We start from the raw sequence: 13,824 nt of genomic DNA, 5'->3' as shown, positions 1-13,824 counted from the left end.
GGGCTAATTTCAAGACAGAAGGTGGGAGGCAGAAAGGGCCAGCAATCATGTTCCAGCTAAATCCATTATAAAGTCATACTGTTGGGATTTTTTATTATTACCATGAAATTTTGCCTCTTTTAAGAGATTTTTTACTCATTTATTCTTTTTCTGCTTAGCTACCAGAGTAGAAAGAGATTTTTTCCTCCTTGTTTATTCTTTTTCTGCTTAGCTACCGTAGTAAAACAGCTCTCGTTTTTGGTTTAGTTGTGTAGCTTTCAGGGTTTTTTCCTCAAATCCATCCTTTTGTTCTCTTATCCACCGTGTGCCTCACATGTCTAAGTGGTCTCAAATGCTCTGGAAAGTCTTAATTTCTCTCCTAAAGGAAGTACCATCCTCCTGTGTAGTACTTAGTAGATGTTCAGTAAATTTCTGCTGTGTAAACTAATGAATATGCATAAGACGAAGTTTACTGCTGTTGAGAGGCGAGTCTCCAAACGTTTATTGCGTATCCCCATCACCTGGAGCCTGTTAAAACAGGTTATCCTGGGCCCGCCACACCCGGAGTTTCCAATTCGATGGGTCTGGGATGGAGCCTGAGAGTTTGCATTTCTAACAAGTTCCCAGATGATGCTAAAGCTGCCAGTCGGAACCTTGCTTTGAGGACCGCTGCCTTAAAGTCAGAGTTAAAAATTAAAGTCATGATTAAAAATTAGATATATACCTTAGGTATGCGCTTGCTTTGGAGTCAATGGGTAAGCCGCCTGTCTGAAGAATTCTCCCCCAATTGATTCACAGTGTGCATAAGAAGAACTGAAATCCATTTGCACATTTGAAAATGTGTAAGGGAAAATAATTCTCTCTGTTCACCCCACAGACGATTGAAATGCCTCAGAATCCCACAGTTTTAGCAAACCAACTATACTTCTCAATTGCCTTTCGGCCACTAATGTGGTCCCCAAATCCTTTAACAGATTGTATGGTATGATTTTGGGTTCCAGAAACATGCTCACTGCAGATAATGTGGTTAGATTCTAGAAGCCAGAAAAACCAGGTTCTTTGATTAACAGATGTGCCCTGACTTTCTTACATGACCTTTATTAAAAAGCTTCAGGCTGAGCTTAAATTAACCAAAGGCAAGCACACCCTTTGTCAAGGAACAGAACTTATTTGTCTATTGCTTTGCTTTCTTTCCCTACTAATGTTTTTTTTTTTTTAATACCTCCTTCCCCCCACATACACACACCATCACCACTGCCACTAATTGACTTTCAGGAAGCGATTTGCTCAGCTTGCCTGATCTTTTTCTTAAAGCTTTAGATCTATATGGGAAGGAAAACACTCCAGAAGGATGAATCGTATACAAAGAACTATTCTTTTTTTTTTTGAAACTGGTGAAGAATCCATCTGCTGCCTTGGGATGATACTATTAAATGGTTTGCAAATTGCTGTTTTCTTTGGAAGAACTACTGTTAAGCAGAGGACCTAGGTTTGAAAGATTGCCCTTTCTTGATTCCATTCCAGCCTTGCTAGGTTTTTCTAGCATACTGTCAACACTCAACTTGATTGTCCTTGTTCACTACAGTGGCCAAAAATCCTCCATAAAAATACCAGACCACCAGTAGAACAGCGTGGAGTGAGAAAAAAACAAAAGCCTTCTGCTTTTCCCAGAGAGATAGCCGTTTATGGTTTTCAACAGAATACCTACTTTAATAACTGAACCTCATGTATGCGAACAGATAAATTAGCTTGTGAAATTATTCACATTAAAAGAGGAGCCCTCATATTTAAAAAAGATCATAAGAACCCTTTAAATAGTGTTTATTTACCAATAATAAAATAGTTACCAGAGGGAAAAAGTCAAAATCAAATTGTACTAAGTAATAATCAGGAGTTATTATTTAGCAAGTTAACAGAGGGAAGCACAAATATGGGATATGAAAAATGACTAATAGACAAACGTAAAAACACATTTATTTGATTATTTTAAAGTTTTACATTTTTTTTCCTGGACACATTCAGTTCGGGTTAATGTTGAGCTTCATTTGTATTCCCAGAACACAGCTCAGCTTTACAGGGTATTAGTGACCTATTGTTTTCCTGTAACAACAATGAAGAGAGCTGACAAGGGAATTATTTCTTTGAGTGTCTTGGAAAATCCTTACTCTTGCGAAAGAAAGAACTTTCTTGTGAAAGTTCACTGTGTTCATGTTTAAATCAAACTAGGTTGCTTGAAAGGGCTCCTCCTTCGGATATAAAATATCTTAATACCTGGGCTGCAAATAAGATTTTGTAACATTATGTTCCTTGAATAAGACAGATTGAAAAGTCAGGGGCAAAAACCAGGACAGAGGAGGTGTTCAGAGTTTTTAACTTCCCTTTGGGTTTCTGAATCATGGTTAATTACCGCAATTCAAAAACAATGGTAAAAGAATCACAGCTTAATTTGCTACTGTTCAGGTGTAGATTTGTTCCACATCAACAACGGCACCTTAAATGCTTTAACTGTTCCAAATCTGTTGTGCTTACAAAAGTGTTAACGCTGGAGAAAATGTTGACTGCTTCCTGTTTTTTCCTTGCACTCAGAACTAGCTGCCTTTACAATGATCCAGAAATGTCTTCTTTGGAGAAGGAGTAAGAATTCACTATCAAATAACAGCTTTGTGGTAGTGTTGTATGACTGAACTAGTAAAGAAAAAAAATACATTGAGGATTGGGTAAACCCCTTTTAGATGTTCAGCTTTTATGATCACTATTCTGAAAATGAGCTACGGAAAGAGAAGTTTGCCAGCTTAACACCGTCTTATGATCACCACTTAAATTCTTTGCACACAGCTTAGTCTTTACATGGCATTCTATTTTTCCAATCCAAAAATGAGGGAGAATGTGAATATTAGAGCCAGACCTAAGAATAGTTAGGTAAGAGGAACTGACCTCTCCTTTCCACATTGCATCATTATTTAAATTAGTGAAAGTTTGGTCTCCCATTTGAACTTAATGTATTTGGTGAACGGGAGAGAAAATGTCCTTGTTTTGAAAACTCCAGGAGGCTGCTGAGTGTGGATGGGTCTTTAGGAATGATCTAAGTCTGATGAATCTGTGAGAAATAGAAATCTAATACATCTTGAGTTCTTACCATGTTTTGGACTCTGTGTGAAAAGCTTCACACACAGTATCTGATTTCTATCCTTTTAAAGCACACTTCACCGAGAAGGAAAGAGAGGCATCTATAGATTATTTGACCAGTCTAACACTTTACAGCTGTAAAAAGTGGACCAGAGCTGGGATTTGAGCCACTGCAGTTCCGTTCCAGAGCCATAGATTTTGAAATCAGAGAGAGGTGATCTCAATACTGAAATGGGTGTGCAACCTCTGACCTAAGCATACTGGTGACAAAATTGCTCACCCAGGACAGAGACAGAGCTCATTTGTGGGCAAGTCAGTTTCAGGGAGCAAACTGGTCACCAGTGTGCTGTCAGAGAGAACTTTGCCCTTCATGCGTGGGCAATTGCAGTTGTGCAATTTAGTTGCAATTGTGCAGATTTTAACATTGTCCTTGTTCCAAGGAATCCGGAAGGAGAGACAAAAATCAAACTTAAATGTGTTTGCTGTTGTCACTTTTGTGCATTTGCATTCCTCTCCTTTCCCTCGAGTTCCACAGAGAAATTCACGGTGCAATATTTCTGCAGCTGCCATGTTAGCCTTACAGCTTAAATAAGGAAGTTTATGTGCAAAAACCAAAGTAATGGTCCCAAGATTTTAACTCTTTTGAAGGGGACCTCTGGAATCATGCAGTGATTGAGATGGAGACAACAGTTGCTCCAGGCAATTGCTAAAAATACCGCAGTCCATTAGTCCACCACAACTTGTGCAATCATTTCCTCCTTCAGTTAAATAGCGCCCCCTGGAGCAGAGTTCTGCATCCACAGTTAGTGAATGTGAACTTGAGTGCCCTGACACCCACCTACTCACCAGCCTTATCGCTGCCACATCTTTGGGTTTACCCACTCCTTTGCCTGCTTGTCTGTTTTGTTTCTAATTTATATAGATGGCTGTTTGGGTTGGGAAAAGACTGGTCAAGGTTTTTTTTGCTGACTTTTCAGCTTTTCTTTAATAAAGAATAATATTAGAATATTTACCTTTTCTGGCTCCTATCCCCTGCAGGCCAGCAGGGAAAGAAAAGAACTGTGTGGAAGCATTTTACCCCTTCTGGGGCTAGCATTGCATGGATAAACTGCAAAACTGGCAAAGGCCCATCCAGGGGACTTTATCAGGAGAAGAATAAAATGAAACGTGGACTCTCATTTTCCCCAAGAGGAAGGAAGGTTGTGCCCGTCTCTCTAGTCTCTCTACTCCTTTTACATCATGCACAAACGTTTTATTCAGCATTAAACTATATTGCCAGACACTTTGTAAAGACCCTCGTTTCTTAAGTTTGAAGTGAAAATGACCTATAGTAAAATCATCAGCATGACTCGCTGGAAAGTTGGTTATAGAAAATTGAGGAATATGCCTCTCCTATTCAATGCTGATTTAAATAATTTTTTTCAAAAAAGATGCTATTTTTAAAAGTTGACCTAAGTGCTTATCTCCTTCACTTTTGGGTTCAGATCTTATTTGTTCATTAATGTCCTAAATCTTGCAAAATGCCCTTCTAATGAGGAGACTTAAATTAGTAACATTGTCGGTAGGTTTATCAGCCCCAAGAGCTACCTCTTGTCTCACACGTTAATTTTCAGCCTTGAAAATTAAATACACTTAATTTTCTGTATTTTTTATAAGAGAAGTGTCCACCTTTGGCTATCTCTTGCTTCTACCAGAAACAGGATATACAGCATTCAGTCTCTCATCTTTTTGTATATCAAAAGCTGAAAGGACAAATTAAAGGCTAGAATGTTTACCAAAACAAGTCAGGAGAAAAGATACATTGTTTTGAGCTATGCATCCTGGGTTGCTGTTTCACATTTTTATCAGTGCCTAGGTGGTTTTACAAAGTGACTACACACTTCAAACTTCACAAAGTGATACCAAATATTCACCCCACAGTCACATTTTTCAGACAATGTGTCTCAAATTTTGGTTTAGTAACTATTCTTTCAGACTGTGAGAGAAACCAAATCAATACCATGTGAGAAAGAATCAAGTTCCAATCATCACAGCACACTTACTACAGACTTCTGGGAGTAACTGCAGCCAGGAAGTACATTTTGGTAGCAAAAACACATTCAAGTACAAGAATGACCTGTTTTAAAAATATATTCGAAGATCTGAGGGTCACAGTGGATTAAAAGAGGATACATCGGTGGTAAAACTCTGCAGATAAGAAAACAATCAGATCCTTGAGGGCACTAAAAAAGAGATTAAAATTCGGGATGACCTGTCCCCCCTCAACACTCAGTATGGTTGGCTTCTAAAAACCCCCAAAGGAGACAAGATTATAGCAAGTACAGTTCGAGCAGAGGAATGATTTTCCTATTTCAAAAACACCCAGTAGTCGTTGCTGCTGCTTCTACTGCTAATTGTAACAATGTTTAATGTTTACTGAATGTTCACTATGTCTGCAACTAAAAACCCTTTAGACTTATTCCTTAGCAAGCTGTGAGACAAGTATCATTGTCCCATTGTCCAGATGCAGAAATGGAAAACTGGCTGAGTTCCCACACTTCTCTGGTAGTTTTGTTGCAGGGTATTTCAAAATAAAGATACTAGACTACTACTGTCAACTGGATGGGCAGGCTAGGGAGATTACCAATGGCTTTAATTTGCAAAACTGCTAGACTGAACACTGCCCAGCTGCTGCAAGTTGCATAGCCAAAGCACAGGAATCTTTACAACATGCTGAATTATGACTCAAGAGGGCAGAGATAAATGTAATCCACAGATACTTCCCGAACTCCCATTTCCAAACCAGTCATTTTCTGTCATGGTTGACATCCTTTCTCTTACTGTTCACTGGCTTGCTTGTTCTCTTTCTTTCTGTTGTAGGTACAGGGAGTTGTGAGACACTTCACTAAGAGGCAGAAGAGAGACACATGTAGCCCTAGGAACCTTTAGATTTAGTCCCTAGACATACTGGAACCCATTAGACATGTTTTAAAACAAGCTTTTCTTTTTTTATATATGTCCAACTCATTAAAGTAGGCAATTTCTTGCAGGCAAGTCCTTTTGGCACCTAGAAAGCTATGGTTTCTTTTTGTTTTGCTTTTGTTTACCACTTCATGCTATGTAGCACTTGTCAGACGTTACTTATTTCAGTAGTACAGTGGTTCACAAGAAAAGGTTATTTACTAAAAGTAGAACCCTGATTTCCAAAATGAATAATCTTATTTTGCTATTCATCTACTGTAGGAATGAGTAAAAGACTGAAGATGAAGTCTTTTCTTCCCTGGATCATTTTGAAGTGGCGTAAAATGCTTCCAGGATAGTTCTGCAAAAATAAACATTCCATATTTTAGAGAAAGATTTGGCAACTAGTAGTGGATTACATTTTCTCAGATTTTATAGTTGAAGAAATTTTGCATGATTTATTTTAACCAAGTCCGTTGAGGAAAAAAGCGAACACATGCCACTCAAATCCTTACAAGGTGTCTGTCATTCGGTTTCCCATATTTCTAATTTTCTTTTTCTTTCATTCCTTCCAAGTATTGACCTGAAGCTGAAAGAAAAGCCCTAGTTGGTTGTGGCTGGAAGAAGAGAATGCTTTCCTGCATCGTGGTCCTGTTGAGACATATGGACTTGGAAGACACAGGGCTGATGTTATTTTTTTCCATTTTGCACTACCTGGTGCCGTGCAGTTTCTAAGGGGAAAACAGTATGGAAATGTGTGTACTCTGAACATGTTTTATGAAATCGTGTGTATTTTCCTATTTTGCCAATTATGTGCCTCAAAGATTTTAGTTGAACCTTAGCAAGAAAGTAGGCCCTTCTATATAGATATTTCATTATCCTTTGGTATTTTGTCCCTTTGACTGGTGTTGACCAATACGATAACTTTAATCCACTGGTAAGTATGAGTGGATTTGTTTCCGTAGATTAGCTGAGCTTCTCCTTGGTGATCATTTCAGGTTGAAAGAACACAGCACTCAACTCTCCCCGGGAAAGTGGTTCACACACAGCTCCACCTTTAAAATTCTAAGCTTAAGAGAGCTATAAACTAGAGCACGGGTGTCAAACCATGATCTGCTAGGTGCCAGCTTTGTCATTGTTCGCCTGCATTCTTAACTTCTCAATGGGGAGCCAGCCAATTTTATTTTAGGTATCAATTTTAGTTTAGCTATCAAATTAGACATTACTTTTCATGTGAATTGATCTTTTCACGAATCATCATCTCTATAATAAATAGTAAAGACCTCCACATTGAGAAACTTAAGGACCCGTGTCCTCCTTTCTGGTAGCTGCCTGTGCTGCAGTTCGTAAGTTTTGTTCAAGATGTTGACCACCCCATCCCAGAGTGTGAGCGGCAAGGGCTCCCTCAGTGTAAGGTAGCCAACTCAGAAATTCATTTTTTGGTAACAGTCAATTATCTAAATGTCTGTCTCATATGCATTATAAAAAACTTACTACTTCAAAACACCTAATCTGATTACAGTTTTAAAATTAAATGCAAGTATGTACTATCATTTACAAAAACGCCTCTTTTATAGTCTTTACATGCCCATAAATAGCTAACTTGATTTCACTTCTGTGGGCCTCTCGCACAGGGGTTGGCAAACTAAGGCCAAATCCATTGCACCTCCTATTTTTGTATGGCCCTTGAACCAAGAATGATTTTTACATTTTTAAATGTTTGAAAAACATCAAAACAGGAAGAATGGTTTATGACATGCAAATTTACGTCCATATCAGTATTGCTAAATAAAGCTTTCTTGGGGAACATAGCCACACTTGTTTGTACACATATTATCTAGCTATTTTCACTCTACTATTACAGAATTGAGTAATAGTTGCAACAGAGACCATATCTCACAAAGCCTAAAATATTTACCATTTTTACAGAGAAGTTTGCCAACCCCTGCTCTAGCACTAGAGCAACCCCTGCTCTAGTCTTCTTTCCCACCTTTGTATTTAGAAATTAGTTTCCCTAAGAGAAGTGACAAATACAACGGCAAATTAAGTTCCTTTTAAAAAGAAAGCAGATGGTAGCTAGGTCCTTTTTGGCATCCACGGAGAGTAAAATACATGACCTTCTAAAGGAATTCCTGGCCACAAAAGCACTGCTCAGGTTATAATTCCAAGGCCCAAAGGGAAGTCTCCTTAAAAGCTCCTCTTTAGCTGTTTTTGTGTGTTGCTGACATCCTTGCCTTTCACTGGGAACCATCTCTTGGTCTCCACGATCACCTGTTAAGAACAAGCTAGCAAAAATAAAAATGTAGTGGAGAGTCAGGTTCCACCAGCTTTTCAGGGTAGTAACTGCATCCGGGAGAGCCGTCCCGGACTTTGAACCCCAGGTATAAGGAGCCCTGAACCAACAGCTGACTGAGTTTCATAGACTTCATTTGTTCCACGTGCACCTCCCGCAGGCACGCCCACACCCACAGCTCAACTCTCTTTCCTCCGTAACACTAAGGCAGAGTCAGCCGCTTGTTGAGCTGTGTTCTTTGGGGTCTCTTACTTCACAGCCTAACGCTTGTCTGATAGAAAGACCCTAGGTCTCACCCTCTGTTACAGTCCACCTCCACCTTCGGAAGTCCAAATTACGCCTCTCCGAGAATACAGTGTTGACCTCATATAGTGAGTGACCCATGTTTCACATTCTTGTTTGTTCACCTGTTGACAGCTGTTCCCATGGCCTAATTATTAATGATGCGCCTTTTGCTCTCAGTCGTGTCCCATTTTGGAAGATAAACTACATAGTCACCTTAGCCATAGGAAGAAATGAAAAATCCAGCATGTAGTTTACTGGTGCAAACCTGAGGTCAGAGAGGAGTTAATAGAGGGCTCTTGTTACAGCCAACCAGACAAGGGAGTGATCTTACCATTCACATTTTTTTTAGACTTGTCCATCCCATTTGCGGGAGTCTACTCAGGTGGTATGCTGTTTGGAGCTCCATCTTCCCACATGGAAATTATGAGCACCTTTCCCCATCAGTGGTTTGGTTTCGGCTGTTCTATGGGCTGCATAACCATTCTGATATGTAGGCATCTGCTATTTTATCCATGTTAAAAAGACACGTTAAGTTCATTGCACGTGCTAGAGAAAAGCCACCATGTGAATTCAATCCAAGTAAATAGCATCTTAGAAGAATCCTGAAAAAATAATCCCTAAGCAGCTAGGTAGACAGAAGTAAACGTTCACGCATTCTGGCTGTCTAGCTCTCGCATTCTGAGCATCTTGCTTTGGTTCTGACTTCTGGGAACTGCTTTGCACTTTTCCTGTAGATACATAGTTAAGGGAACCAAGGGATCATTGGGGCAAAAGTATCGTTTTCCCAAAGCGGCTGTTCTTATAAATCCCTGATTAAGTGAAAGAACAAAATCTGCATGAAGGAGACTGTCAAGGAATGAGAAATAACTATTTCACAATAGTTAAGTGTGGAAGAAAACCCTGAAGTTCCTATTGAAGCCATACAATGTTTTATGGGGTCACCTCCAAGACATACTCTAAGATGTGTGAGGAAGTCACTACTTGTAGCCTTTGTGAATAAGATATTTTAAGTATTCTATTATGATACTATGTTTGCTGCTCTCATCTTATCACAATGCTTCAGTAGTTCGCTCCCTTAGAAACATTTAGATGTGCACAAATTAATCTTTTATAGATTTAAAACGTTTTCTACCATGTATTGGATTGCTTAGAATAAAGTATCTATTAGGCTTTGTTTTGGTAAATAAATAAATAAATAAATAAATTCTCCCTAAATAGTGTGGATTAATAATATAAAAACATGTAATAATGCTATATCAACATATATATGTATGTGTATATATATATATATGATATATATATAGTGCCTCTTGGTATAATTCAGAAATAAAAATCGATTCTACATTTCATGGTTCCTTTCTTTGGGTCCACAAGGATCTCTCGCTAGCTTCATTTTGCAGTTAATTTTCATCTGCACATCAGTTTAGCTCGGCACTTGGTAGTTGAGGACAGTATAAAGTTTTACTTTTCTTGTCTTTCCAACTTCATCCCCTTTTCATTTTTACCTTTCCTGTCTCAGAGTTCAGTGGACAAAGGCTTCAAAATGTGTTTGCCCTCTGGAGAAGTCATTTCCCACTTTGGAGGGTGGCCGTGTTTCACATTCTGCAAACTTCTCCATTCTCTATGCCTTACCTTTTCACGGCCTACGTTTATTTTTAAATTCAAATGCATTAAATGCTATTTTAGTTTTAGTTTTTTCCATTTTTTTTTCTCACTCTCACAACCCTCAGGAAAAACCAGGGTTGGAAATCACTGCTGTGCTATGTTAAAAATTAAAAACACAACTAATAAACAAATGTGTATCTCTGTCTCTCAGAAAGTTATTGGACTAACCAATAATAAGACATTGCTCTGCAAAAAGGTGAGACATTGCACAGTTCTCCTGAACAAGGAATGAGTTCTGGTGAATATTGTCCTCTACACAAGGAAGACAGGAGACGGAAAGGCAAATGAAGAGCACGCTACCGCAAGACGGGCTGTGAACCATCAATCTGCTGTAAGAGTGGAAGTTGAAGGCAAGCTAGTTTCCAGCACTTAGGGAAACGAGTGGGGAAAATGTGATGCATACACCCCACAGAACACTACGCAGCTGTTGCAGGCAATAAACAACGTGCTCATAGAGCACCACTTAAATAGCAGGGTAGAGCAGAGAAGTAAAGTAACTATTTATAGCATAATGCCATTTCTGCCATTTATAAACCTACACACGTAACAACAACAACACTACGTTTTTAAACAAAATCCATGTATGTTTAAGGACTTAGCACACACATGAAGGTAGGCTTGGAGGGTGAGGTTGAGGGTGGATCAGAGATGAATGTGGGAGGCTGATTAAAATTCAGAATCAAAAAGAGACTTGTATGGGCTGCTGCTGATAATATGTTAGGTACTGGGGATCTGATAGCTTGACTGTCTTCACTGAAGTTAAAATAAAGAAATAAAATGAAGATGCTCCAAGCACAGAAAAGCTGTGTAAATGCACTTGGGGCTGCAGGGGGCTAGTTCCTTCGACGGCTTCACCTATACTTGCACCATTTCCCTGGGTTGGCTGTATCAGTTGGCTGCAGCTTGCCAGGAACAAGTTCAAGTCTGCCTGGGTCGTATCACTGGACAGTCATGGAGCTCTTCGTTAAACTAATGCTGTTGACATCTCAATCCTCAAACAGCTGTGTATTATAGAGTGAGGAGACTGCCTTATGAGGCATATCTTCCTAGAGAGAATCCAATTCTCATTATCCAGAATAACTGTCTCTAACCAGGCAAAGTTATTTCTTCTTAATGAATAGTGATTTAAATTATACTTAGTTTACAGAAACAATTAAGTGATATCTATTCTCTCTCTAGCCTTACCCCCAGTAAGGGGCCTGCAGGCTTGGACCCATGTTCTCCCAAGTTCTGAAACTCCTTCTACTTAGGTTGGTGAACTGAAATAACCCATTTTCCTCCTGTGTTTGTTATCTATTGCGCCATAGCAAATTGTCCTAAACCTTAGTGGCTTAAAACAGCCTATTTATTTTCTCCCAGTTTCTGTAGGTCAGAAATCCAGGCATAGCTTAACCAATTCTCTGCTTCAGGGTCTCCCACAAATTCTTTTAGGGTGTGGACCCACAATTTTTTGGAAGACTTGAGCAAGATTCACCTCAGACAGAATCTACTTCAAAGCTCACGGGGTTGTTGGTAGGGTGCAGTTTCTCCATGGTTGTTGGATTGAGGGCCTAATTCCTTGCTGGCTATTCACTGGAGATCGTCCTTTTTTCCCTGCCACATGGGCCTTTCCAACATGGCAGCTTGTTTCATCAAAACCAGAGAGAGAGAGAGATACTGTTAGGAAGACAGAAGTTGTATTTTGTAACTTAAAATGAACGTGATCTCCCATCACTTTTGCTATATTCTGTGGTCAGAAGAAAGTCACCAGATCCAGCCCATACTCAGGGGGAGAGGGTTACGCAGGAGCTTGATATCAGGAGAAGGGGCCATTGGAGAGCATCTTTGAGGTCTGCCTACTGTACCTTCTCAGTCACCCACGGATTCCTCTTCCACACCTATAGGTGAGCATGTTTGTTTCTCAGTATTTCTCTATTCTTTGCTCTTTCTGTTATTTCCCCATGACTTCAACCAGCACATCTCTTCTGATTGTTCAAGTTCTAGTTTTGACCCCCAACTCCAAGCCTACACTATCATTTTCCCACTCAGTCTCGGGGACCAAGCTCTGGAAGAAAAATTAAATTCTCCGCCTTCTCTGAGCTGCAGAGACCATTTTCCACTGTCCAATTCTTTGAAAACACATACAGTGGAATTCAAACCCTGGCTCTTTTATTAGCTGCATTACTTTCGGCAAGTTAACTTAAAATCTCTCGGCTCAGCTTACTCACTTTTAAAATGAGGGTAAAGCTTTCACCTTAAAAGTGCATGTAAGAATTAAATGGGATTTAAATACCCAGCCTAGTGCTTTATTCACGGAAGGCCTTCAACAAATATTAGCTCTCTTCCCCACCCTCTTCTTTTCTCATCTTCCCACTCTCCCAGCCTTTTCTCTATTAACCTGCCAAATTCTCCAAATCCACTCCCAACCCCACCTTTCATTTCCTGTCAACTATGTCAGCATCTCATTTCCTTTCCCACCTCCTCTTCTACTAATCCTCTTTAACCCTTCCCTTCTCTCTTCTCAGATACAGCTATTTTTCTCCCATTTTCTGACTTATCCTAGCTCCTTCCTACCTAGCTTCTTGCAAAATTTCTATCTCCTAGCTTCTCTTAATTTCCTTGAGCTTTTGTTTTTATTTTGAAACCATCTCAGACTTGCAAGAGTGGTGGAAGAAATTACTTCTGCTGAAACATTTGGGAATAAGTTATCTATATGATGCCGCATCACTCCTGAAGGTTTTAGTGTATGTTTGCCACAAACAAGGACATTCTCCTCCTAACCCAATATAACCATCAAAACCAGGATATTAACTTTGAAACATTACTACTATCAAATCCTCAGATGTCATTCAAATTGTGCTGGTTGTCTCAATAAGTATCCTTTACAGCAAGGATCCAATTCAGAATCACAAATTGCATTAAATTGTTATGTCTCTTTGGTCTCCTTCAATCTGGAATAACCCTTCAGTTTTTCCTTGACTTTTATAATCCTGACACTTAGTAAGATTCCTTACATTTATTTTGTAGAAGGGCCCTCATTTGGATTTGCCTGATGTGTCCTCATGATTAAATTCAGGATACTCACCTTTGGCATGAATATCTCGGAATTAATTTGTACCTTCTTGTCGCATCCTGGTGATTTTCACTTTGAGTACTTAATTGAGGTGATGTCTACAGGTTTTTCCACTGTAAAGTACATTTTCCTCCTTTTAAAAGAATGAGTGTTTTGGAGGTACTTTGAGTCTATGCAAACGTCATATTGCTCATCAGATTTTGAATTAACTTCTGATTTGTTAATTTATGTGAGCATGATCTCATGGAAACCTATTGTATTTCACATTACTACGATTATTTATTTTGAGTCACACATTGTCCCAGATTCCACCAGTGGGAGCCCTTTCAATTTGGATCTATGTTCTTTGACATGTCTTTATCATTCTTGGAGCATGTCCTTATTCTCTGACACAAAAAGATGTGTCAAATCTGTTTTGGTTTCCTAAAGCTATTGAAATGCTGAGATGAGTTGGCTTTTACAATGGGTATTAATTTACTTACAA

At 39.2% G+C, this 13,824-nt stretch overlaps 1 protein-coding gene across 4 annotated transcripts in view; it reads left to right on the top strand.

Moving 5' to 3' along the window:
* Nucleotides 1-9,971, top strand: part of PRUNE2 (prune homolog 2 with BCH domain) — a 292,485-nt gene extending 282,514 nt beyond the window's left edge. For 2 of the 4 annotated variants that reach the window (XM_077148463.1, XM_077148462.1), the window contains exons 18-19: nt 2,566-2,613; nt 6,622-9,971. In XM_077148463.1, coding sequence (XP_077004578.1) covers nt 2,566-2,613; nt 6,622-6,652 — 79 coding nt within the window. In that variant the 3' untranslated portion in view covers nt 6,653-9,971. The remainder of the gene's footprint in view (nt 1-2,565; nt 2,614-6,621) is intronic. The other 2 variants (XM_077148466.1, XM_077148464.1) reach the window with 1 other exon arrangement.
* Nucleotides 9,972-13,824: the final 3,853 nt, after the last annotated feature.

Source organism: Tamandua tetradactyla, chromosome 2, assembly GCF_023851605.1.
Source record: "Tamandua tetradactyla isolate mTamTet1 chromosome 2, mTamTet1.pri, whole genome shotgun sequence".
Taxonomy (NCBI): domain Eukaryota; kingdom Metazoa; phylum Chordata; class Mammalia; order Pilosa; family Myrmecophagidae; genus Tamandua; species Tamandua tetradactyla.
This window is presented reverse-complemented; position numbering and strand designations above follow the sequence as displayed.